This window comes from Puma concolor, chromosome B4, assembly GCF_028749965.1.
Source record: "Puma concolor isolate L17-30 chromosome B4, mPumCon1.1.hap2, whole genome shotgun sequence".
Classification (NCBI taxonomy): domain Eukaryota; kingdom Metazoa; phylum Chordata; class Mammalia; order Carnivora; family Felidae; genus Puma; species Puma concolor.
In genome coordinates this window covers 59,479,194-59,502,678 of record NC_141673.1, presented here as the reverse complement: position 1 = coordinate 59,502,678, position 23,485 = coordinate 59,479,194, and the positions used below count along the sequence as shown (strand labels likewise).

Sequence of the window (23,485 nt, the reverse complement as noted above, 5' to 3'; positions counted from 1 at the left end):
GTCCCATCAAACCTATTATGGCACACTTCCCATTTATCAAGATTTTGTTGTTTGTGCTCTTGTCTAGCCTGTGACTCCCTGAGCACAGCAAGTACCTGAAGGATTGTCTTTGTATCCCCAGCACTTAAAACTGTCTGTAACACAGGTCCTTAATGTAAGACATAAAGTACTGATATAGGAAGCATTTCTATGCTATGACAAATACACAGAAGTTAGAAGGAATAAAAACTGCCAAATGCAGAAGCTCAAAGATTTACAGGAGGACAACACATTTAGTTTTATTTCAATCAAATCACAACACTTTCTTTTCCAACTGCTGCAAAGTGCATCTACAATTTGCTATTACAGATCCACTTTTAAAAGGTTTCCTGCGACATTATAGCAAGCCTCTTTTTTTCCAAACAGAGGAATATTCCCAATTCTTCCTCAAATAAAAATAAAAACTCCATTCCAGTAAATGGTAATACATGAAATTACAGTAAACCAGACACTTAAAAGGACAGCCAAAAAGTCTTCCAACAGTTTATTAGAAAGAATGTAGGTAGACATTAAAAAAAAAAATCCCCACTGTCATGAACATAAATTGAGGTTTTCAGCCTGGGACAAGCTGAATCAAAAAAAGAAATAAAAAATCCAATAGTGTATTAACATTTTTTTCACTCATTTGCCATACTGACAGTGCAAATACAATTTGGTCTAAATGTACAGACTCTCAAGCAACAATGTACAGCCTTTCTTCGTCCTCCATGCTAAGAGATGTAAAAGTTTAAGGGTCAAACAATACCAAATGTACAGGCTTCAAAACCATCTAAGTTAGGGCATTCACTAGTTTTAGCTAAGATACATCTGGAACACTGACAAGTGATCACTTACAATAATGTGAAGTAAATTTTTTGAAAAATAAAACTTTAGTGGAATAATCCTGGAGGATATACCAGAAGAACAACAAGTTACCAGTTTAAGGTATCAACCAATTTGTTTCATCAGCCACTTTTGAGTCCATCTTCTAAAATCTAAAATTTAGTTCTTTCTTCTAAGCCAAGAGTTTCCTATCATGTCAGTATCTATGTTATGAAGTAAAGGAGACTGAGGTGAAATGTTTTTATTTATCACAACTGCTGTATCAATTGTCTAGGACCTCAACAGCATCATGGAAGTCTGGGAAAAGTTCATGCATAAGGTTATTGCCTTAGCTGACTTAAAACTGCCCCATACAATGGTACATATCAACCCTTAGTGAAGCCTTAAAAAAACAAACAGGTTGAAAAATGGGTTAAAGGAGGCAAATACAGCATCTGCCTTTAGAGCTATCAACTCAGGAATTCTCTCAATCATGAAATCTTGCAGAGAAGTTATTTCTCTTTCTCAAAATCCGGTGATGACAACATTCCTTACTCCAGATCTGGCATTTCTGAAAGATTTTAAAAAGATTAGTATGAAGTACAGGGGAACAATCAACTTCAAAGTCTTATTAAAAAAAAAAAAAAAAAAAAGCAGTCAACAGAGTTAATACTTTCCTAGGGAATTGTCTTTTTATTATTTTTTGCCTTTTCTAAATGTAAATCTCAAAGCATTCAAATTTCTGCTTTGGCTATTATAGGCCATGAAAAAATAATTTTTCTCTCAAGAATTATAAAGAAGTTAATGTCTCTATTTTCAGAGTTTTGTCTTTGATGTGAAATATCACTATAAAACATACTTTTTACAAAGATACTTACTTTCATCATCACTGTCTTGTGAATCCTGCAGAAGAAGAATTTTGAAAGTTACCAAGTTGATCAAACATTCCTCTGCTAACTGAACAGTTTGCCTTAAAAAGCTGAAGCACTGTACTTTTACTAAAGTAGCAAAGATATGTGGTTATATCAAGCTTATGAATTTAATCACTGGACTTAAGAATAGGTTCACTGAAGATGAACAGATGTACAGCTGAGGATCTATCTTCCTGTAAGATGTGTGCCTTTTGGTGGGAATTGGTGCTCACCCTTTAAATCTCTTCCTGTCGGGTAGACTGAATTTTAGTATAAAATGGATTTCACTTCTCTCTTGGCATTCAGTGTAACAGGGAAATAGCTCACTGCGAAGACCACTGGACTGATAGAAGACAAAACAACTCCAAACCTAGCTGCTGAGTTGTCTAAACATTTTTCAAACTATACTCAACAACTTTCTTGAAGATGTTAGCAGGATGCCAGAGCGGAATGTTGAGAAGAGTGATCCAGTTTATCCTTATAGATTCACAATGTCCATCTATTTACTCTAGTTTCTGACCAATTCTGCTGCAAAACCTGTTTAACTCTGTCAAAATAATCCCTAAATTAATTCTTAATTGAATAAGGTATACGATGCAATGATTCTCTTGAAATCTGGTCCCTTAAGAATGGCCTATGGGACACCAGTTTCCTGGTAGGTACCTATCCTTCAAAAATTAGCACATTTAAAAATCTGCTTTTCCCTGTATTTCTGAGGGGGGGGGGGAACCAACCCAACAAGAAGTGGCAAAAAAGCAATCCTAAATCTATATAAAACAACCTATAAATACATTGTTTCTTACTATTTAAGTAAACAGAGAAAAGAATTTATAGACTTACATCATCTGCTCCATCTACTTCTGGTAAATCTACATCCTCATCACCACCCATGTTGTTCATCATCTATTTGAAGTGTAAAAATTAGTTTTAAAAATGATGTTAAATTAAGCCCTAATTATTAGGTTGCAAGCTCCAGAATAAACCTTAAGTCTGTCATAGATTTCCACCAATAAAAAAAGCAAAACAAATGTTAAGTACCTTCCTTTCCGGAAAAAGTAAATTATAAAATCCTGACAACTTGTAGGGAAGTTAAGACTAAGTTCTCACTGAAGAAAAGTGATTAAAACTTATCCAGCAAGTTATTTATGTATGATATAGAAATTAAACACTGAAATCCTAAATAGTGCTTACCTCTGGTGCCTAAGGAAAAGAATGGGATTCATTTGTAGTTCTAAAGCTTTGTATCTTAAGCTAAGTGGCATGTGTATTATGGTATTCTCACTACAGTTTTAAATATTGTGAAGAACCAATAAATGATTTAAAATAAAGTCCTTCAGGATGATTAGGTTGTATAAAAGACCTGAACACTGAACCAAAGACTAAACAGCAATAAAAGTTAAAAACAAAAGAAACATGATTCTTGAAATAAAAGATACATACTATGGAGAAAATACACTTGCATATGTAAGTACTCTTGTAGACATACAAAACATTGGGACTAATAACAACATACTTACATGAAGTACTAATTTCCTATTTAGTTGTTTCTGATCATAAAGTAAGCAGTGTATTATTTAAAAAAGTACATATAACCCAAAACTAAACTATTAACAGATGGGGAGGGACTTATCTTCCCAAGCTACAACTTTTCTATAAATCTCCTAAAATTAAAAAATTCAATAACCATATACAACTTTATACACAAAATTTAAAACTTCTAAAATCTACGCTTACCTGCACTTTACAGTTAAAAGGTGCCTTTAAAAGATCCCTAATCACCAAATTGCTCAGTGTAAAAGTTCTGGGCAATCTAGTCTTAAATAATATGAGTAACTATTAAAGAGTCTCCCTACGTCTGATAGCACTGTTGAACACTTTGGTTAAGTTTCTTTGAGCAAGAAAAATGCTCAAAATGTGCCAAATACAGTATTAGGTGTTGAAGATACAATGGCAATAGAAATAGGATGAACTAATAAATACATTCAAGAGCTATTCAGGAGGTTAAAAAAAAAAAAAAGATGGCCGCTAATGTTATACTGGAAACAGGCAGTAAAAGAATAGTGTTAAGTTGTGACATGCACAGCTGGGCGAAATGGCGGCACCAATTACTACAGGTAAGAAATGGGAATAGCACAGCTGAAAAGAACTGCCCCATCTTCTTTTTCCTCTTTAATTTGAAATCAAGGTGCCAGAACCATGTAAGATGTTAAGTAGTTGCAAACATGACACTAGATATTTACTCCTATTTTAGCTCTTAGTTTTCAAAGAAACATAACAAAATCTAGTCAATTAAAACCTGACATCACAAGGTTTATTCTATCTAAAGGGAAATCAATGATTTTGCCCCTTTAGCCTTTGGCAATATGTATTTAAATTCTTTCCTTGATTGTGCTAACTAAAACATCTTTACACACCACTTATCATGCACATCTCACTACCATTTTTGTGTTTAAAGGTTTATATTCATATTACATGGCTCCAAAATGCAAACCAATCCACGCTCCTAAAAAAATCAGTTTAGAATAGAAACTAGCTATATTGCATGGATTGTACAGTTTATTTTTTGTCTTTATACATCAACTTTAGAACTTACCACTAATTTTTATTTATTTATTTATTTATTTATTTATTTATTTATTTTTCAACGTTTATTTATTTTTGGCACAGAGAGAGACAGAGCATGAACGGGGGAGGGGCAGAGAGAGAGGGAGACACAGAATCGGAAACAGGCTCCAGGCTCTGAGCCATCAGCCCAGAGCCCGATGCGGGGCTCGAACCCATGGACCGCGAGATCGTGACCTGGCTGAAGTCGGACGCTTAACCGACTGCGCCACCCAGGCGCCCCTAATTTTTAAAAAAATTATACGATGTTAAACTTCAGGATTAAATGACCATTTTTAAGATCTTACTTGGTTTTGCTGCAGAATGACCTTGAAAGTAAAATAATGCAGGTCTTAAAATACCACTAGGGGCTTTAAAACCAAATTAAATTCACACAAATGTACAGAGAGGGAGGTGGAAAATGCCATTTACAAGAACTTACCTCAGAGAAACGATCAAAATTAGACATGTCTTCATCTGAATCATCCTCCCAGTCTTTCCAATTATTGAAGTCCACACTAAGCCAGTTAAGCTACAGATCAATACAAACATCACCCTATGATTAGCTTAACTTACACTTATTGGTATGTACCTTAAGACTTCATTGCTTGAACTGTGGGTTCGTATTAGTGAGGCATGGAACTAACACACACACACACACAAAAGAACAGACTAGCAAAATCAAAAGTCAAATGCAGTACTAGCAAAGATAGTTTCACGAAGCTTCTTTCACAATTGTTAAACAATCCTAACCGTTAGAAACAAAAACAAAACTCATTGGTAGGAACTATTCTCAGGCACAATGGACTTTTTTTGTAGCACTAAGTATGCTCCTCTGTGATATGTAACTTTTAGATTCTAGGCAAAATCTGCCTCTTGAATTCAGCAAAAGTTCTGCATCTAGGGACTGACCTTCTGACCATACTTGGTTTTAAGTTAAAACTAAAAAACACCAAGGAAAAAAACCTGTAAGAATACAAGACTTTAATAACACTTAACTATGAAATAAAAACATAATATTCCTCATGGAAAACAAATGTGTCTTTTATTACTTAAAAATGTTAAACTCCCCCAAGAAAAGAAACATACCTTTGCCCTTTCTTTTGTTAACCTTGGCCATGACTGGCCAGATTCGCCTTTTCGTAAACAACATAAAATTGATCTGTCCGTTCTTTTATGCTTGGAATCCTAAAAACAAAAACAAAAGCACTATCACACCACTTGTCTCTCCAGTATCACTACAGAATAGAAAAGTAGCTTGTCATTCCTCAACTCTAATTTTTTTCTCTACATTTTCTCTAAAGGCAAAGAAACATCCCCTAGCTTACTAAACATTTCATTAGCTATCCAAATTGTAAAAAAATTTTCCCTCCCTGCACACGGTGAATAAAATAAAGCCTTAAAAAAAATCAAGTAAAAAAATTTTTTTGACTAAATATGGTACATTCACAGAATAGTTTAAAAATTCTAAAAGACTAGACTAAGACAAGCCTAAAGAACAGTGACAGCAAGAACAAAAGGGGGCGTTCAAAGGGGAAATATTGCGAAAATATAAATCTCTAGATAGCCTCTGAACTGTTAAGAAAAACAATTACTGGTTACTGCTAAAAAGAGTACTTGATGTATGTCCATTTCTTCATGATTTAAACTGGAATTAAAGCCTTAAGACTACTTACATTTGGATCAATACAGTGAAAAAGATCAATTTCATTTAAATGTTTAAAATTATCGCTTCCTCCAAGACAACTGTGTAAAAAAAAAAAAAAAAAAAAATGAACCTCTTCAAAGAGATAAAGATTAGTAATAACTTCAGTGAAAACAAAACAAGCAAGCCAAAGTTACTTGGTTGTCTGAAATAAGCTTCTTACCCAATGATGTAAAATGGTAATTTACCTGAATGTAAGTTTGGATTTTTCAAAATTTACATTAACATCTTTACTGTCTTCAACACAAAATTCAATGAAGACGTAGTCCCTTCGATCGTACCATTTTGCAGAAGCAGGCTGCCTACAAAGAGATAAAATTAGACAAAGTTAAGCTGGAATTCATTAACTGAGTATTTACATAACCTCCAAAATTTTGGTATATAAGTAACATTTCTCTTTCCCATTAGAAGACGGATTATTTGGAAACAGCTTATTATAATTTCAAACAGAAACTACATCCTTAGGGGCAAGTGAGTGGCTCAGTAGGTTAAACATCTGACTTCAGTTCAGGTCATGATCTCACGATACCTAAGTCGGAGTCCCACATTAGGCTCTGCACTGACAGTGTGGAGCTGCCTGGGGATTCTTTCTCCCTCTCTGCCCCTCTCCCACTTTCACAGGGGATCATGCTCTTTCTCAAAATAAATAAATAAACTTAAAAAAACACCTACATCTTTACTCTTAACAACTGCATTCCAAGTTAAAACACAACTATAACTGATTTCACAATATGAAGGAATTAAAAAATGAATCAATGCTCAATAGGGCTAACCATTAGGTAGCCCTGTCAAAATTTATGTGCTACTCCTTTAGAGCCTGGCTACTAAATGTCAATGTCACAGAATTAAAAAATCAGACAGAACTGATCCACCGTCAATTGAAATATTGAAATACATATTCAACATTTTTACTTACAATGTTACAATGCCAGCAACTTGCATGACAGTGGCTGGGTGGGTAAAACTGATAGTGTTTGTCTCCAGAAAGTTCTCATCTGTAGCTTATTTCTGACTATACCAAACAACCATTTTTTTGAGGAACAAATTTTCTTAACCAACTTTTATGATTCTAAATAATGATACTTAAGAATTAAGCTTCTTTACAGCCTCATCTTCTAATCTACAAATGTATTGGATATATACTATACTAGAAGAAGCCTGGAGTATTTGCTTCCTCGTTATTCTTCTGCTGTGTCCTGCAATGTACCTGTCCTTTTCATGGTGTCAGCTGCTTAGAACTCTATCCATCCATTAAAATTATGTTTTAGAATAAGCTTAAAAAACTGCTAGAAGCAAATGCAGTCAAATATAGTTGATTAAAAGGAGATAAAGACTGTATGTGGTAAATACTTTTCTTTCAAATTGTTCTTTGTATGGGGCACTTGGGTGGCTCAGTCGGTTAGGCGTCCCAACTCTTAGTTTTGGTTCAGGTCATGATCTCACAGTTCATGAATTTCAGCCCCATGTCAGCGTACTGCGCTGACAGTACGGAGCCCACTTGGAATTCTCTCTCTCTCTCTCTCCCCCTGCCCCCCCCTTCCCCACTCGTGTTCGCTGTCTCAAAATAAATAAAACTTAAAAAAAAATAAAGTTGTTCTTTGTAATCTTTAGACAAATATCTTTACATGTGTAAAAATTCCTAGAATTCACACACAGACCCCCAACTACATTTGCCTCTACAGAATGAACCAGAAAGACAATGAGGGCAAGGAAGCAGAACCACGTAATTCTCAATGGTTTCACTTATTTTCTTAAAGCAAGCATGTTCTGCTTTGATAATCTAAAAACTTAAGTATTTGGCTATACCAGAATTCTTTGTATTTTTTTGAACTGTTCTATAAACCTAAGATACAAGTTAAAAACTATTAATCATCGTTATGTTCAGACACTACTCATAAATCAACTCAAATGAAAGGAACTGTTTTGTTTCCAAATGCTGAAATTCCCAACCCTAAAGAGTAGCAGTTTAAAGTCCCTCCAATAAATAAAAAGTTGCAACCAACTGCTCATCAACATTTTTACACAACTGTTAAATCTGACTAGTCACATTCCACTTTGGGATATTGATATCAGATCTGAAGTAGGTTATAATCATTACGGATGGAAGTTTTCAAAGTCCAAAAATACCAGCAAATCAGCAAGAGTAAAGCTATTTCTTTAGGCATCTATCAACAGATTAAAAACAAAAACCAGATTTTTACATGCCTTAGAAGAAAAGTCTAACCAAACTTCTGTTGGACTAAGGAATCACAGCTTCTAGTATTATGTTAATATGTCTAACAAATTGAGAGTTTTATGAATAGGTGACAATAGACCACACATTATTATTAGCTCATTTTCTTTCCAAAACAGTGTTCTGTGATTAACATTTAAAAAAAATATGTATTTGAGTGTGAGCAGGAAAGGGGCAGAGAAAGAGAGGGACAGAGTTCTGAAACAGGCTCTGCAAGGACAGCAGAGAGCCCAATGTGGGGCTCGAACTCATGAACCATGAGATCATGACATGAGCTGAAGTCAGACACTCAACCAGCTGAGCCACCCAGGTGCCCCAACATGCTGTCTTTAACTGAAAATATTTGCTTACTTAATAGATAAAATTTTAAATGACTAGGTTCACAGATTTTATTAAATAATCTCTACATCCAACATGGGACTCAAACTTACAACCCGAGATCAAGAGTTGCACGCACACTCTACCAACTGAGCCAGCCAAGCATCCCTAAGTTCAGATTTTCAAACTGAAGTGACCATACAGTATGTTTAAAAAGCGCTAATGAAAATCAGAGCAATGAACACCACAGTGCCAAAATACTATTTCCAACTAAAGGAAACAGATTTCCTATACAGAAATGACTGACCTCAGGCATAAGATGGGATGAGGTTGGGACACCTTGGACAAACGAAGCTATTAAAAACTATGAGGTCAGTTATGGGGCACCTGGATGGTTCAGTTAGCGGAGCATCCAACTCTTGATTTTGGCTCAGGTCATGACCTCATAGTTCATGGGATTGAGCCCTGAATTGGGCTCCACGCTGACAGCACGGAGCGTGTTTAGGTTTCTCTCTCTGCCCCTCCCCAACTCGCTTGCGGGCTCTTGGGGGGTGGGGGAGAGCAAAACAAAACTATGAGGTCAGAACCAGAGGCAATAATAAGGGTCTCCCTGCATTGGCCAATGAGAATTCTAGGTTACCAGAAGATGCTACAGATCCAACTCTCTACAAATTGGCTGTTAACAGAAAAAGAATTAGGCATTTTTCCTTCTTTCTCTTTATGAAACTTTATTCATGGTAACTGGATAGATAGATCTGTTCATAGAAGTAAACTTCTTTATAAAATTTCAACTTTGGAATGGAATACAGTTGGGGGGGGGCATGTGTCACCATTTTGCAACCTTTAAACTGATTTGGCAATGATCAACGGATGAAACCATTAAAATGATTAGATTAGGGGCACTTGGGTGGCTCAGATGGTTAAGCGTCTGACTTCAGTTCAGGTCATGATCTCACGTTGAGTTCAAGCCCCACGTCAGGCTCTGTGCTGACAGCTCAGAGCCTGGAGCCTGCTTTAGATTCTGTGTCTCCCTCTCTCTGCCCCTCCCCCACACATGCTCTGTCTCAAAAAGTAAAAACATTAAAAAAATTTTTTAAAGATTAGATTAATAGTTAATAAAGAATTTACAATTAATAGTTAATAAAGAATTCAGCATCACTAAAAGTGGGACAACCAGACCTACAACCTCTTAATCTGATGCAACATGATATACTCCGTAGAAAACTTAATTCCAGTCTATAAGAGGAAGAAAAAAAAATTTTTTTTTAATGATACAATGAGGAAGGGAGAAATCCAGAATACTGTTAAATCAATGCTATAAAGAAGAGAAGGGACTGCTCTAGATTAAAAGAAACCGAAGAGTTATCAAACACGTAGAGGGATACCTGAGTAGTTGTTCAGTCAGTTAAGCATGACTCTTGATTTCAGCTCAGGTCATGCATGATCTCACAGTTCATGAGATGGAGCCCCAAATCGGGCTCTGCGCGGACAGCGAGGGGCATACTTGGGATTCTCTCTCTGCCCCTCCCCAAGTTGCACTCACTCTCTCAAAAATAAACAAACATTAAACAAAACATATCCAATTTATGCACCTGGTCTGCAACCCCCCCACCCCCGGCCCGACCTAAACATAAAAAGAGATTACTGAAACTGTGACCACCTAAATACAGACAGGGTATTAGATATTAGAGAATATGAAAATCATTGTTAGTTTTTTTAGGCATGAAAGGCATTGTTTTTACGGGGGGTGGAGTGGGGGGGAGAGTCCATTCAAGATGAAAACTTAAGTATATGGGGTTTGCTTTAAAAGACTTCAGGAGGGGGGCGCCAGGGTGGCGCAGTCGGTTAAGCGTCCGACTTCAGCCAGGTCACGATCTCGCGGTCCGTGAGTTCGAGCCCCGCGTCAGGCTCTGGGCTGATGGCTCGGAGCCTGGAGCCTGTTTCCGATTCTGTGTCTCCCTCTCTCTCTGCCCCTCCCCCGTTCATGCTCTGTCTCTCTCTGTCGCAAAAATAAATAAACGTTGAAAAAAAAAAATTAAAAAAAAAAAAAGACTTCAGGAGGGACGCCTGCATGGCTCAGTCGATTAAGTGTCATGATCTCAGGTAATGATCTCACGCTGTCATGGGATCTGTGTCTGGCTCCATACTGGCAGTGTAGAGGCTGCCTGGGATTCTCAGTCTCCTCCTCTTTTTGCCCCTCCCCTGCTCACACTGTCTCTCGTGCTGTCTCAAAAATAAACTTGAAAAGAAGAAAAAAAAAAAGACTCCAGGAAAAGGAAAAGAGGATAAATAAAGCAATGTGGCAAAGGCCTACTAAGCACTTAATCTGGATGACAGGTAGATGGGGATTATATTCATTATGCTTTTTTTTTTTAAAGGTTTATTCATTTTTTGAGACAGAGAGACAAAACATGATTGGGGGAGAGGCAGACAGAAGGACCCACAGAATCTGAAGCAGGCTCCAGGCTATGAGCTGTCAGCACAGAGTCCAATGTGGGGCTCGAACTCACAAAACATGAGATCATGACCTGAGCCAAAGTCAGACACTTAACCAACTGAGCCACCCAGGCACCCCTCTTCATTATACTTTAAAAAAAAAAAAAAAGGGGCGCCTGGGTGGCGCAGTCGGTTAAGCGTCCGACTTCAGCCAGGTCACGATCTCGCGGTCCGGGAGTTCGAGCCCCGCGTCGGGCTCTGGGCTGATGGCTCAGAGCCTGGAGCCTGTTTCTGATTCTGTGTCTCCCTCTCTCTCTGCCCCTCCCCCGTTCATGCTCTGTCTCTCTCTGTCCCAAAAATAAATAAACGTTGAAAAAAAATTTTAAAAAAAAAAAAAAAAAAAAAAAAGTTAGACCTTCCCTATGACCCAGCAGTAGCACTGCTAGGAATTTACCCAAGGGATACAGCAGTACTGATGCATAGGGGCACTTGTACCCCAATGTTTATAGCAGCACTCTCAACAATAGCCAAATTATGCAAAGAGCCTAAATGTCCATCAACTGATGAATGGATAAAGAAATTGTGGTTTACATACACAATGGAATACTATGTGGCAATGAGAAAGAATGAAATATGGCCTTTTGTAGCAACATGGATGGAACTGGAAGTGAAATAAGTCATACAGAGAAAGACAGATACCATATGTTTTCACTCATATGTGGATCCTGAGAAACTTAACAGAAGTCCATGGTGGAGTGGAAGAAAAAAAAAAAAGAGGTTAGAGAGGGAGAGCCAAAGCCTAAGAGACTCTTAAAAAACTGAGAAGTGAGGGTTGATGGAGGGTGGGGGGGGGGGTGGGGGTGGGTGATGGGTATTGAGGAGGGCACCTTTTGGGATGAGCACTGGGTGTTGTATGGAAACCAATGACAATAAATTTCATAGAAAAAAAAGTTATTAAATGATTCTAGCAGGGACTAGTTTCTTTTTAAGTGTAACCCAGTCTAACTTTGAAATTGTGTTATACTTAGTTAACGGGAAGATTCTTTTCCCAAAACATTTTACAAATAGTATTTCAATAAACTCTAGACAAGCACACTAATGGTGACATAGTTATTACAATGGCTGTATAAAAAACCAAGTAGTACACTACTCTTTAATTTGTTCATACTGAAGACACTGGAACCAGAGATCTTTTTCTTTTCCTCAAATTCACATTAAGAATTCAGAATGTGAGTAATACGTTTGGAAAGAGAATCTTTAAAATGAAATCTTAAGGTGGGCCATAAATTTAACATGACTGGTGTCCTTACAAAAGATTAGGACACAGAAGAAAGAGCTTGTGAAGACGCAGGAGAAGAGGCCCAGTCATCCCATTTCTGGTACTTTGTTAAGGCAGCTCTAGCAAGCTAATACAATCATTTTCCAAATAACAAAATTAAATGATCATTTAAACCAGGGGTTGGCACAGAAGCCAAAAATGGTTTTTATATTTTTAAAGAGTTATAAAAACAAGCATGTAGGACAGAGATATCTGTGGTCTGCAAAGCTTAGCATTTACTAGGTAATCCTGATTTTAACTATCAAAAATACAAGAGGGGACCCTACACGTAACCTAAAACCAGTAAAAAACACATATATTCACTCAACTGGAAGAGAGCTTGATTTTGAAATCCTGCTCGTCTTCTGTGAAACTCACATCCCTTTTTTTCTAGTAACCAAAAGAGGAGCAGGTTTAGCTTGAACACTAGCTCATAAACTAATTATATTGGATTTATCTCTAGCCTTATACTAACATTGACAAAACTTGTAACCACTGTCCAAGTCTGTCAGTTCACCTTAATAGTAAATACCTATGGATGTAAAAACTTTTTTCACTTCTGCATACGCTATGTAAATAATCCCCTACTTAAAACAAAACAAAACCAACCCCCTCCCCAACAAATGGGACATTCCTCAAGGTTCCAGTTTCAGCCCCACATCTGGCTCTCTGCTGTCAGTGCGGAACCCACTTGGAATCCTCTTCCTCTCTCTGCCCCTACCCCACTTGCACTCTCTCAAAAATAAACATTAAAAAAAAAATTGGTTAAAACATATAGACAAATGTACTGGAGAAAATAGCAATAACGACAATTTTTTAAAAAAAGTTCTACTTCTGTAAAAGTATTTAAGGAACTGAAAAATGTGATACAAAGATGCTAATTAACAATAACCTTTATGATAAAATAGGCAAATATATATTATTTTTTGGGAGAAAACGCGCACGGGCGTGTGCACAGGGGAGAGACACAAAGAGAAGGGGACAGAGGATCTGAAGTTGGCTCTGTGCTAAAAGCAGAGAGTCCAATGTGGGGCTCAAACTTATGAACTATGAGATCATGACTGGAGCCAAAGTTGTACCCTTTAACCAACTGAGCCACCCAGGAGCCCCAATAGGCAAAAATATTTTTAATCTGGGGGCGCCTGGGTGGCGCAGTCGGTTAAGCGTCCGACTTCAGCCAGGTCACGATCTCGCGGTCCGTGAGTTCGAGCCCCGCGTCGGGCTCTGGGCTGATGGCTCAGAGCCTGGAGCCTGTTTCCAACTCTGTGTCTCCCTCTCTCTCTGCCCCTCCCCCGTTCATGCTCTGTCTCTCTCTGTCCCAAAAATAAATAAACGTTGAAAAAAAAAAAAAATATTTTTAATCTGTTTTATCTTTAATTAATGGTCTCATTAAGAAATCAATCAAACAGTGGGTGCCTGTCAGCCCAGAGCCTGCTTCGGATTCTCTCCCTTGCCCCTCAAAATAAATAAACTTATTTTAAAAAACTGTTGGAGAGGAGGTAGGACAGAATCAGTTAAAGGGGAACCTAATGGCAATTACCCACAATTAAGAAAGATAGTGTATCCAAAACATAACCAATAAACGATTCCCAAAATAAATATTCCCAAAATAAAGAACTCACAAGTCAAATGTACTTGGAGAATATATACTGATTCAGTAGTACTTCTTTTCCAGATTTCCCAAAATACAGCAAAGCCTCAATTAACAGAATATAAAATCAGATAGTTGATTTATAAGTAGCTCTCATCAGCTTTATCTTTCAACTACTGACCACTGATCTACTTTCTAATCTATAGCAGATACAGTTGAATTTGGTTCAAATGTGACAGAGCAGAATACAGGACTACTAGTAAAAGACCCCTTTTATGCTCAACTCTCACCATCAAGCACCTCATGTAGGGGTGCTACATGAAGAGTTTGATGGTGAAGGCTGGGTCTGAGAGAAAGAGGCTGCCTGGGATTCTCTCTCCTCTGCCCCTCCTCCACTTGTGCAGGAGATGAGCTGCTTCCTTGAAACTTAAAAAAATGGCCTCATGTAGACAAGTCTAACAGCTAAAATACATTTAGAGTTTGAATGTTATTCAATAAATAGGTATTAAGCATGGGGCTAGGAATTGTTCTGGAGACAGAGCAATGAGCAAAATAGACAAAGCTTACATTCGAGTTAGATGAAATTTAGTCCAAAAATCTCCTAAGAAATATGGGGGTAAAGGGATCGGATCCGTTACTAGTTGCCTTTATTAATGTGTAAACAGGCAATATATCATAAGACAAGGTTTTCAAAAACCAAGCAAACAAACAAAAAAAGATAACATTTTCTGGTTATCAGCACAGCTGAGCTGTAAAAAACAACACAGGAGTAGGGACCCTCTACACAGTTGAAAATCCAAGAACTTATGACCCCTAAAACTTAGCTACTGTTGATCAGACCCTCACAAGTAACACATACTTTGCATGTTATATATATTATACACTGTATTCTTACAAAGAAGCTAGAGAAAAAACAATGTTAAGAAAAATCACAAGATCTCTATCTGCTCCTCCCCTGCTTGCTCTGTCTCTCAAAAATAATAAACATTAGGGGCACCTGGGTGGCTCAGTTAAGTGTCCAACTTCGACTCAGGTCATGATCTCACAGTCGTGGGTTTGAGCCCTGTCAGGCTCTGTGCTGACAGCTCAGAGCCTGAAGCTTGCTTCAGATTCTGTCTCCCTCTCTTTCTGCCCCTCCCCCACTCATGCTCTTGTCTCTCTCTCTCTCTCTCTCTCAAAATAAACATTAAAAAAAATAATAAACATTAAAAAAACTTTTTTAAAAAAACGGGGCGCCTGGGTGGCTCAGTTGGTTAAGTGGCCAACTTCAGCTCAGGTCATCATCTCATGGACTGTGAGTTCGAGCCCCACGTCGGGCTCTGTGCTGACAGCTCAGAGCCTGGAGCCTGCTTCAGATTCTGTGTCTCCCTCTCTCTCTCTGCCCCTGCCCTGCTCACACTCTGTCTCTCTCAAAAATAAACATTAATATATATGTGTGTATATAAATATACACACACATATGTGTGTGTGTGTATATGTGTGTGTGTGTGTGTGTGTGTGTGTGTGTGTGTGTGTATATAAAATCTATATTTATGGGGTATCTGGGTGGCTCAATGGGTTAAGTGTCTGACTCTTGATTTCAGCTCAGGTCATGATCTCACAGTTCATGGGATTGAGCCCTGCACTGTCAGCATAGAGCCTGCTTAGGATTCTCTCTCTGCCCCTCCCTTGCATGTGCTCTCTCAAACTAAATAAACTTAAAAAAAAAAAATACATTTACAGCACTGTACTTATTGTAAAAAAAAAAAAGTCTACCTAAGTGGACCCACAGAGTTCAAACCAGTGTTATTCAAGGATCAACTGTACTTAACTAATTAATGACAGTTTCCTTACAAGTTTATTCTTTTTTTCCCCTTATAAATTTGTTAATGGTGCATGGATTATTTGTCTGAATTAAAAGATCACTTTGAATTCTAAGATAAAACAACAGAAATCAAATAACTAGCTTTTTACTAGAGCTTAATAATCAAGTAAATATCTTCTAGGTTTAGGAATAAACATATTTCTATTAAATAGGAAGTTTCTTAAAGACTAGATTCACTCATTTTTTTAATACATCTCTAAGTATCTTTAAATATCAAGAAAGATTACAGATGAAAACATTAAAATCAAGAAAAAAGTCAGCAATAAAAAGATGTTATAAAATTCAGAATTACTTATTTTCTAAAACTAAGTTTTAAACTTAGCTTAAACTAGTCTATCATTTGCAAAAGGGAATCAAGACAGTGGTAAATCTTTTTCACTTTGTAGTAAGTGAGGAATGATATGGAAACATGAAATTCTGTTATACAAAGGGAAAAAAGTAGTTCCAGGTTCATAGATGGAGCAGTTTTTCCTCCCTCAAAAGCCCTGTCTACAAATGTCTGAAACCAGTCTCTTACACACGTATTCTTTCCTCAAAGAAACCCCAAGATCTGCTTCTCATACTTTCAGATCATCTGTACATCAGTTGTACCACCACGTAAAACTTTCTGGAAAGGTGATCTGAATACACATGCTACTCCTGTGGCTTCCAAATTATGTGCCAAGGTGTATCAGGGCACCATGAGAAACTTAAGAGGGCTGCTGAAAGATCTTTTAAGTTTGAGAAAAATTTAGTGATACTCAATCTCATTCAAGACACCAAGTGGTTCAGTTTCAAGGTAGACTGCACTACATCCCTCTCCATTAATCTTCATCTTTGCACAGTTGTATTTCTGGTGGTTGCTATAATTTAATAAAGGGGGGGGGGGCTACAAAAAAAAAGCAGTGGGAAACAGAAATTGAAATTGAAATGGAAGTATCCAATCTGACTTCAAGGTATAAGTTATGCAGTGCCGGGGCACATGAGTGGCTCAATCAGTTGAGCATCTGACTTCAGCTCAAGGCATAATCTCAAGGTCTGGAAGTTCGAGCCCTACATCAGGCTCACTGCTGTCAATGCATGAAGCCTGCTTTGAATCCTCTGTCCCTCTCTCCTTCTGCCCCTGCCCCGCTCGCTCATGCTCTGTCTCAAAAATAGACATTGGGGGGGAAAAAAGGTATACATGCCCAAAACACATACATATTCCATTACTAAATGGTAATTATAAAAGAAGCTACTTATTTCAACTTTCGTGGATTAGTTTTTGAAAGACTACTAACTAGGCTGTTAGGCAAATTACTTAAGTTGCTTGGACCTAGCTACCTAATAAACAGAACTGTTATTCCTTTTGGCCAGCAACACCATAAACACACACACACACACCCTACTAAGACAAAAAAGGGGCAAACCAATAACACTTGTGAAACCTCTATACTAGTTCCTTTATTTGGTAATTCCTACTCTAAAACAAAAAAGTGAGGGGTGGCTCAGTGGGTTCAGTCCAACTATTGACATTGGCTCAGGTCATGATGTCACAGTTCTGGAGTTTGAACCCCATGTTGTGCTCTGTGCTCACAGTGTGGAGCCCGCTGGGCATTCTCTCTCTCAAAATAAAAAATAAACTTGGGGTACCTGGGTGGCTCAGTCAGTTAAGTGACTTCGGCTCAGATCATGATCTCATGGTTGAGTTCGAGCCCCACGTGGGCTCTGTGCTGACAGCTCAGAGCCTGGAGCCTGCTTCAGATTCATATTCTCTCTTTCTCTTTGTCTCTCTCTCTGGAGCCTGCTTCAGATTCTGTGTCTCCCTCCCTCCCTCCCTCTCTCTGCCCCTCCCAGGCTCATGCTCTGTCTCCCTCTCTCAAAAAATGAACATTAGGGGCGCCTGGGTGGCGCAGTCGGTTAAGCGTCCGACTTTGGCCAGGTCACGATCTCGCGGTCCGTGAGTTCGAGCCCCGCGTCGGGCTCTGTGCTGACAGCTCAGAGCCTGGAGCCTGTTTCAGATTCTGTGTCTCCCTCTCTCTCTCTGCCCCTCCCCTGTTCATGCTCTGTCTCTCTGTGTCTCAAAAATAAATAAACGTTGAAAAAAAAAAATTTAAAAAAAAAAAAAATGAACATTAAAAAAAATTTTTTTAATAAAAATAAATATATAACTTAAAAAATTAAAACAAAAAAATGAAAGAAAGCTGTTCTTAAAGACAGGATTTCCCCTGATAAACTTAGTGCCTTTCTTCCATCCAACTCCAACCTTCGTACATTCCTACTTCTGTGCACACATCACTTTAAACATCCTCAAAGCAAACACAACAATTTTTCTTCATACAAATAAAATTCAAACAAGGTCAATGTCTCACTGCCTCCGTCACAAATTTCAGAGCCTTGGGGCTCCACAACCATATGTCAAGAAGTGACACAGGTTTAACAAACAATTTAGACGATATTAACAAAACTACAGAGATATAGTTATTTCTTTGGAAATTAAAAGTTTCACCTGGAAAATTATTCTCCCTTTTTGTAAAGTGGAAAAAATAAGGCTTCTGTCAGAAATCCTGAGTTCCAATCCTATTTGGGACAGTTCCTCATACTAATTAGCACTGTGTGAATTAGTATTTGAAAAACTAGATCCTGGAACTTAATATATATTAAAAATTTTAAGAACACCTGTCTGTGACTTAGATCCTTTCAGTACACAAAGATAATTAAAATGCTGAGTTAGAAAGGGCCCAAAGAAAACACTTTATAGCAATAAAGTATGACAACATGTGAAGATTAACTACTGCACAGAAAATCCCTAATAGCACATTTTGACTTTGGACTACAATATGAAGGAGTTCAGACTACTGCTCAAGGTAATATTTAAAGTAATTGGTGGGGCGCCTGGGTGGCTCAGTCGGTTAAGCGTCCGACTTGGGCTCAGGTCATGATCTTGCGGTCTGTGAGTTCGATCCCCGCGTCGGGCTCTGTGCTGACCACTCAGAGCCTGGAGCCTGTTTCCGATTCTGTGTCTCCCTCTCTCTCTGACCCTCCCCCGTTCATGCTCTGTCTCTCTGTCTCAAAAATAAATAAACGTTAAAAAAAAAAATTAAAGTAATTGGCATTTTCCTGAAAAACCAGAAGTTCAAAGGTGTCCTGGTGAAGCAGAGAAGTCACCTCAATTTAAAATCTATCAGTGCCGGGGCGCCTGGGTGGCGCAGTCGGTTAAGCGTCCGACTTCAGCCAGGTCACGATCTCGCGGTCCGTGGGTTCGAGCCCCGCGTCAGGCTCTGGGCTGATGGCTCAGAGCCTGGAGCCTGTTTCCGATTCTGTGTCTCCCTCTCTCTCTGCCCCTCCCCCGTTCATGCTCTGTCTCTGTCACAAAAATAAATAAAAGTTGAAAAAAAAATTAAAAAAAAAAAAAAATCTATCAGTGCCAATCTACAGAGTAAATAATACAAAGTTTACTACAACACACATTGCATTTCTGTAATAAAATACACTAGGTGCAACAATCTTCAATTTAAGAACTCTGATAAAGTATTGTAAAAATTTAAGGGCTAGAGACTAATTCTGAATAGTTCATATCACAAAAGTATTTTTTCCTGAAAAGTGACAATCACTACCACCTAAGACCTCAAAACGATAATAGCTTCAAGATTTTAAAACAGAAAATACAATTAAACATGGGAATCTTAATTAACAGTACATACTGGTCTGCACTGATTTATCCCTTCCAGTTTCTACTGCTTTCTAGTTAAAGTCTAACTAAGCACAGGAAAAAAAAAAAAAAAGAAAAAGAAAATCCAGTTGCTAGGTTACAGTAGTTAAGAAATCAACACTGAACAAAAACCATCATCAGTTACTCTTCCTTAACTACAGAAATTAACCATACAGCATATGCTCACTATTACCATTTATGTTGGAAGCTAAAGAAAGACTAATGATTTTGTTTTTAGGACTCAATTCTATAAAGTTGAATGATGGCAAAGTATTCAAGATTTCAACCAATGTTAGAGACAGTCACAATATGTTTCTGGACAATTTATTAATTCAAGTATAAGACCACTGAAAGAACGACTTCAAATAGCTCAAAACTGAATAAAACAGGGACTCCTGGCTGGCTCTGTTGGAGGAGCATGGGACTCTTTGATATCCGAGTCCTGAGTTCGAGCCCCACGTTGGGTGTTAGAGATTACTAAAAAAGAACAAAAAACTTAAATAAAAACAAAAACCTTTCCTTTAAAAAGCATTTTACTTTCTATCTATGGTTACTGAGTTCAAATTAGAATTAGAACTACAATAGCTTAAAAAAAAAAAAGCAATGGGGCGCCTGGGTGGCGCAGTCGGTTAAGCGTCCGACTTCAGCCAGGTCACGATCTCGCGGTCCGTGAGTTCGAGCCCCGCGTCGGGCTCTGGGCTGACGGCTCAGAGCCTGGAGCCTGTTTCCGATTCTGTGTCTCCCTCTCTCTCTGCCCCTCCCCCGTTCATGCTCTGTCTCTCTCTCTGTCCCAAAAATAAATAAACGTTGAAAAAAAAAATTAAAAAAAAAAAAAAAAAAAAAAAGCAGTAACAATTAACTAGCACACCTCCCTTCTCCCCCACCCTAGTTTGAAGGAAAGAGGTCTTAAAATCTCAGCCTTCTCGAAAATCAGGTTGAGTTTTTATGTAAACTATTAGACTAAACCTTAAAAACCTGATGGAAAAAAATGTACCTAGACAATCACTACTAAAGAGTATTCAAATGAGAAAAAAAAAAAAAAAAAACAGACCTTAAAACTCTTAAAATATCCAGACGTAAAAGTCTCTCTCCACATCTAAAATAATGTTTATATCATGTTCAGAACTTGCGAATGAATGACTCTTGATCTCAGGGTGTTGAGTTCAGGCCCCAAGCTGGGGGGTAGAAATTACTTCAACAAATACATAAACTTAAAAAAAATTTTTTAAATGTTTATATCAAACATCAACAAATGGATCCTTATCAATTAGCCAGGTTCTTCCCAGGACTGGAAGACCCATTGAAGGGTTTTTCTAACTCAAATAACAGATTCATAATACTCCTCTTGAAAACAGTAAGTTTGGGGCGCCTGGGTGGCTCAGTCAGTTAAGCGTCCGACTTCGGCTCAGGTCATGATCTCACGGTTCGTGGGTTCGAGCCCCGCGTCGGGCTCTGGGCTGACAGCTCAGAGCCTGGACCCCGCTTCAGATTCTGTGTCTCCCTCTGTCTGCCCCTCCACTGCTTGCACTCTGTCTCTTGCATCGTCTCAAAAATAAATAAACATTTAAAAAAAAAAAAAGAAAGAAAACAGTAAGTTTGTTGAATACAATTAGTTCAACAAGATCTCCTAAATTTGCAAGATGGCATTTATTTTAAAAAGGAGATTTATGTGGTCTCTTCAAAACACTCAGGTTGAAAGCATTCTTGTAACTTAGACTGCTTTTTGGAATACTGACTGTTACACTTTCATCTGAGGTTTCAATTTATTTACTTAACGTCTCTATTTAACTATTTCATGTGACCTCCCAAAAGTATATTTCAAATAATTTTAAACATATTTCTTAGTGAAAAGGTATTTTGTTTGGCTACATTAGTCTATTAACAGTTGGCAGCTTACCTAAGCATTTATTTCCTCAGTGAGTTTCAAAATATAAAAGGCACCTTAAGACTAACAATCCTGCTACATTTTTTGGAATAAAGCCTTTCCAGAGAAAAGTGAAAGCTACTTTACATAGATTAAGATATTATATTGAATACCAATGGGGAGGGGCAACCCTTCCAAAATTCTAGATGTCCCCTTTACATAGTAATACTGTGTTCCAGAGGCTTGCTCTCCATCATTAACCAACAGCAGTGTATCCTTTAACCCAATAGAATCATCATCAGTATCATTAAGTAACCCTTTGAAAGTGCGTTACTTTTCACAGGAATTAAACTTGTTACCTTTCAATCACTCTCTGTACGTATCTTTCAGGGAGCAGTTAGTACCAAAAATAAAATAAAATAAAATAAAATCCTATAAAACCGATAGTTCTCACATCTGGAGAGACAGAGTTTTTCCTGAAAAGAATGTAAGCCCTGAAAATGGGAGTGCCAAAAATTTTATTAGGTTTAAAAAAAAAAAATCACTAAGGTTTTTCTTTACCATCATCAAACTAAAATTCTTAAAAAAAAAAAAAAAATCCTTGTCACCTCAACGTAAATAAATGTAAGCTCTTAAAGGCAACAAAAAGGCAACTACATGCCTATTTCAATCTTAATTAAAATAGGATAACGCAACCTCGCCTCAAGTTTAATGTAGAACACTGAAAACGTCCACAAGTATCTTTCCACTCGACACGTGCGGAACGACCTGCTCAATGCTAACTCCTCGCGCCATGGACAAGGGTGAGTTTTGGCAAGCTTCCCCCCTTTCAAGGGATTGGGAGTTAGGAGGCCTGGAAACGTCCATACCCAAGAAATCACGACCCCGGAAAGGAAAATAAGTTGTGGGGACGGTGTGACCTCCCCGCAGTTGCCTAGCAGTACTGTCGCTCACGGCGGAAGGCCGCGTGGTGCTCTGCGGGGAGGACCGCCAGCCTTCTGGTAGCACCCACCACAGGTGCACTTGGCCCAGGGCCTGGTCCCAACATCACCGAGGGGCAGAACCAGACTGCCCCAAAAGCGAAGTGGCTATCCAAGAGGCCCCGCGCCTTCAGAAAGCCCGCACGGCAGAAAACTCACAGAAGAGTAAGGCCTAAGGCTAAGTTACGGAGTTAGAGTAACCGGGACTGGCAAAGGAGGAAAAGTGGGATTTCCGGCGCGGGGAAGGCGAGGAACCGTTCCGAGGTGGGGAAAGCGGACATCTGGAGGAAAAATGTCCTCCACCCGCCAACGGTAACCGGAACAAGGATACTGGACCTCCCACCACAAGAAAGAACGACTGCCGCCACAGAAGGGAGAAAGCCGAGGGGGTCGAAAGCGGGGGGTTGGGGGGGAGGGGGGGCTTCCCGGCAGCCCCCTGCGCGGCCTCGGCCTCCCTCCGGGGCGACCTTCCTTCGGCGGGGTGTCGCACTCACATCGTGAACGGGGCAGGGGGGACGGGCGAACGGGTGGGCGGGCCTCTCCGGCGGCAGCTGCTGGGCAATCGACTCTACTCCGGTGGCGACTCCGGCGTTTTCTTCCCGGTCGCGGCCTCTTCTCGCTTCCCTCAGGCGACGGTGGCGGCGGGCTCGACCTGGGTCCCCAGAATGCACCGCGCGGAGAGAGCGGCTCCTCCGATCGGGGAGAAGAGGAAAGTGTAGGAAAAGGGGCGCGAGGACGGAAAATGAACGTGCGTGCGTGCGAGCGAGGGGTGGTGAGGCCGGGCGGCGGCTGGTGACGCAGCAAAATGCCCGGGCCCTGCCGCCGCGCGTGCGCACTCTTTGTTTTCGGGCTCCTGCGCGGTTTTCTAGAGATATCTACGGAAAGGGCGGGGCCTCCCAGCTCCTTCGCGATCCTTCCTAGCTCTGGCCCCGCCCTGCGTCTGCTCCCTTCGGTCCGGCGGGTTCCCGCCTCTCCTCCCGCGCTCCCCCCTCGCCTTAGAAAACCGTTGGCCGCCCTAACCGCCTGGCCACGCGCGTTGGGCGATCTCCGGGAGAAACGGCTGTGTTGACAGCAGGAGGAAGGCCGAAGCGGAGGGAGGCCAAGTCGGGAGACTTGAAAAGTGAAACAGATTGGTTACTCTTGAGGGAGTAAGC

The 23,485-nt window shown here is 39.3% G+C and overlaps 1 protein-coding gene across 1 annotated transcript; it reads right to left on the bottom strand.

Moving 5' to 3' along the window:
• Positions 1–252: 252 nt before the first annotated feature.
• Positions 253–23,162, bottom strand: PTGES3 (prostaglandin E synthase 3). The gene is made up of 8 exons (XM_025927020.2): positions 22,826–23,162; positions 6,246–6,359; positions 6,029–6,098; positions 5,442–5,540; positions 4,795–4,884; positions 2,592–2,654; positions 1,719–1,743; positions 253–1,411 (listed from the first exon to the last, which is right to left on the bottom strand). Coding segments are annotated over exons 1-8 (483 nt in total). The 5' UTR covers positions 22,828–23,162; the 3' UTR covers positions 253–1,391.
• Positions 23,163–23,485: the final 323 nt, after the last annotated feature.

Coding starts and splice junctions, on each gene's coding strand:
- PTGES3 (XM_025927020.2), bottom strand. Junction 4,885..5,441: donor TAACAAAAGAAAGGGCAAAG/GTATGTTTCTTT, acceptor ATTGATCTGTAG/CTTAACTGGCTTAGTGTGGA. Junction 2,655..4,794: donor ATTTTGATCGTTTCTCTGAG/GTAAGTTCTTGT, acceptor CACTTCAAATAG/ATGATGAACAACATGGGTGG.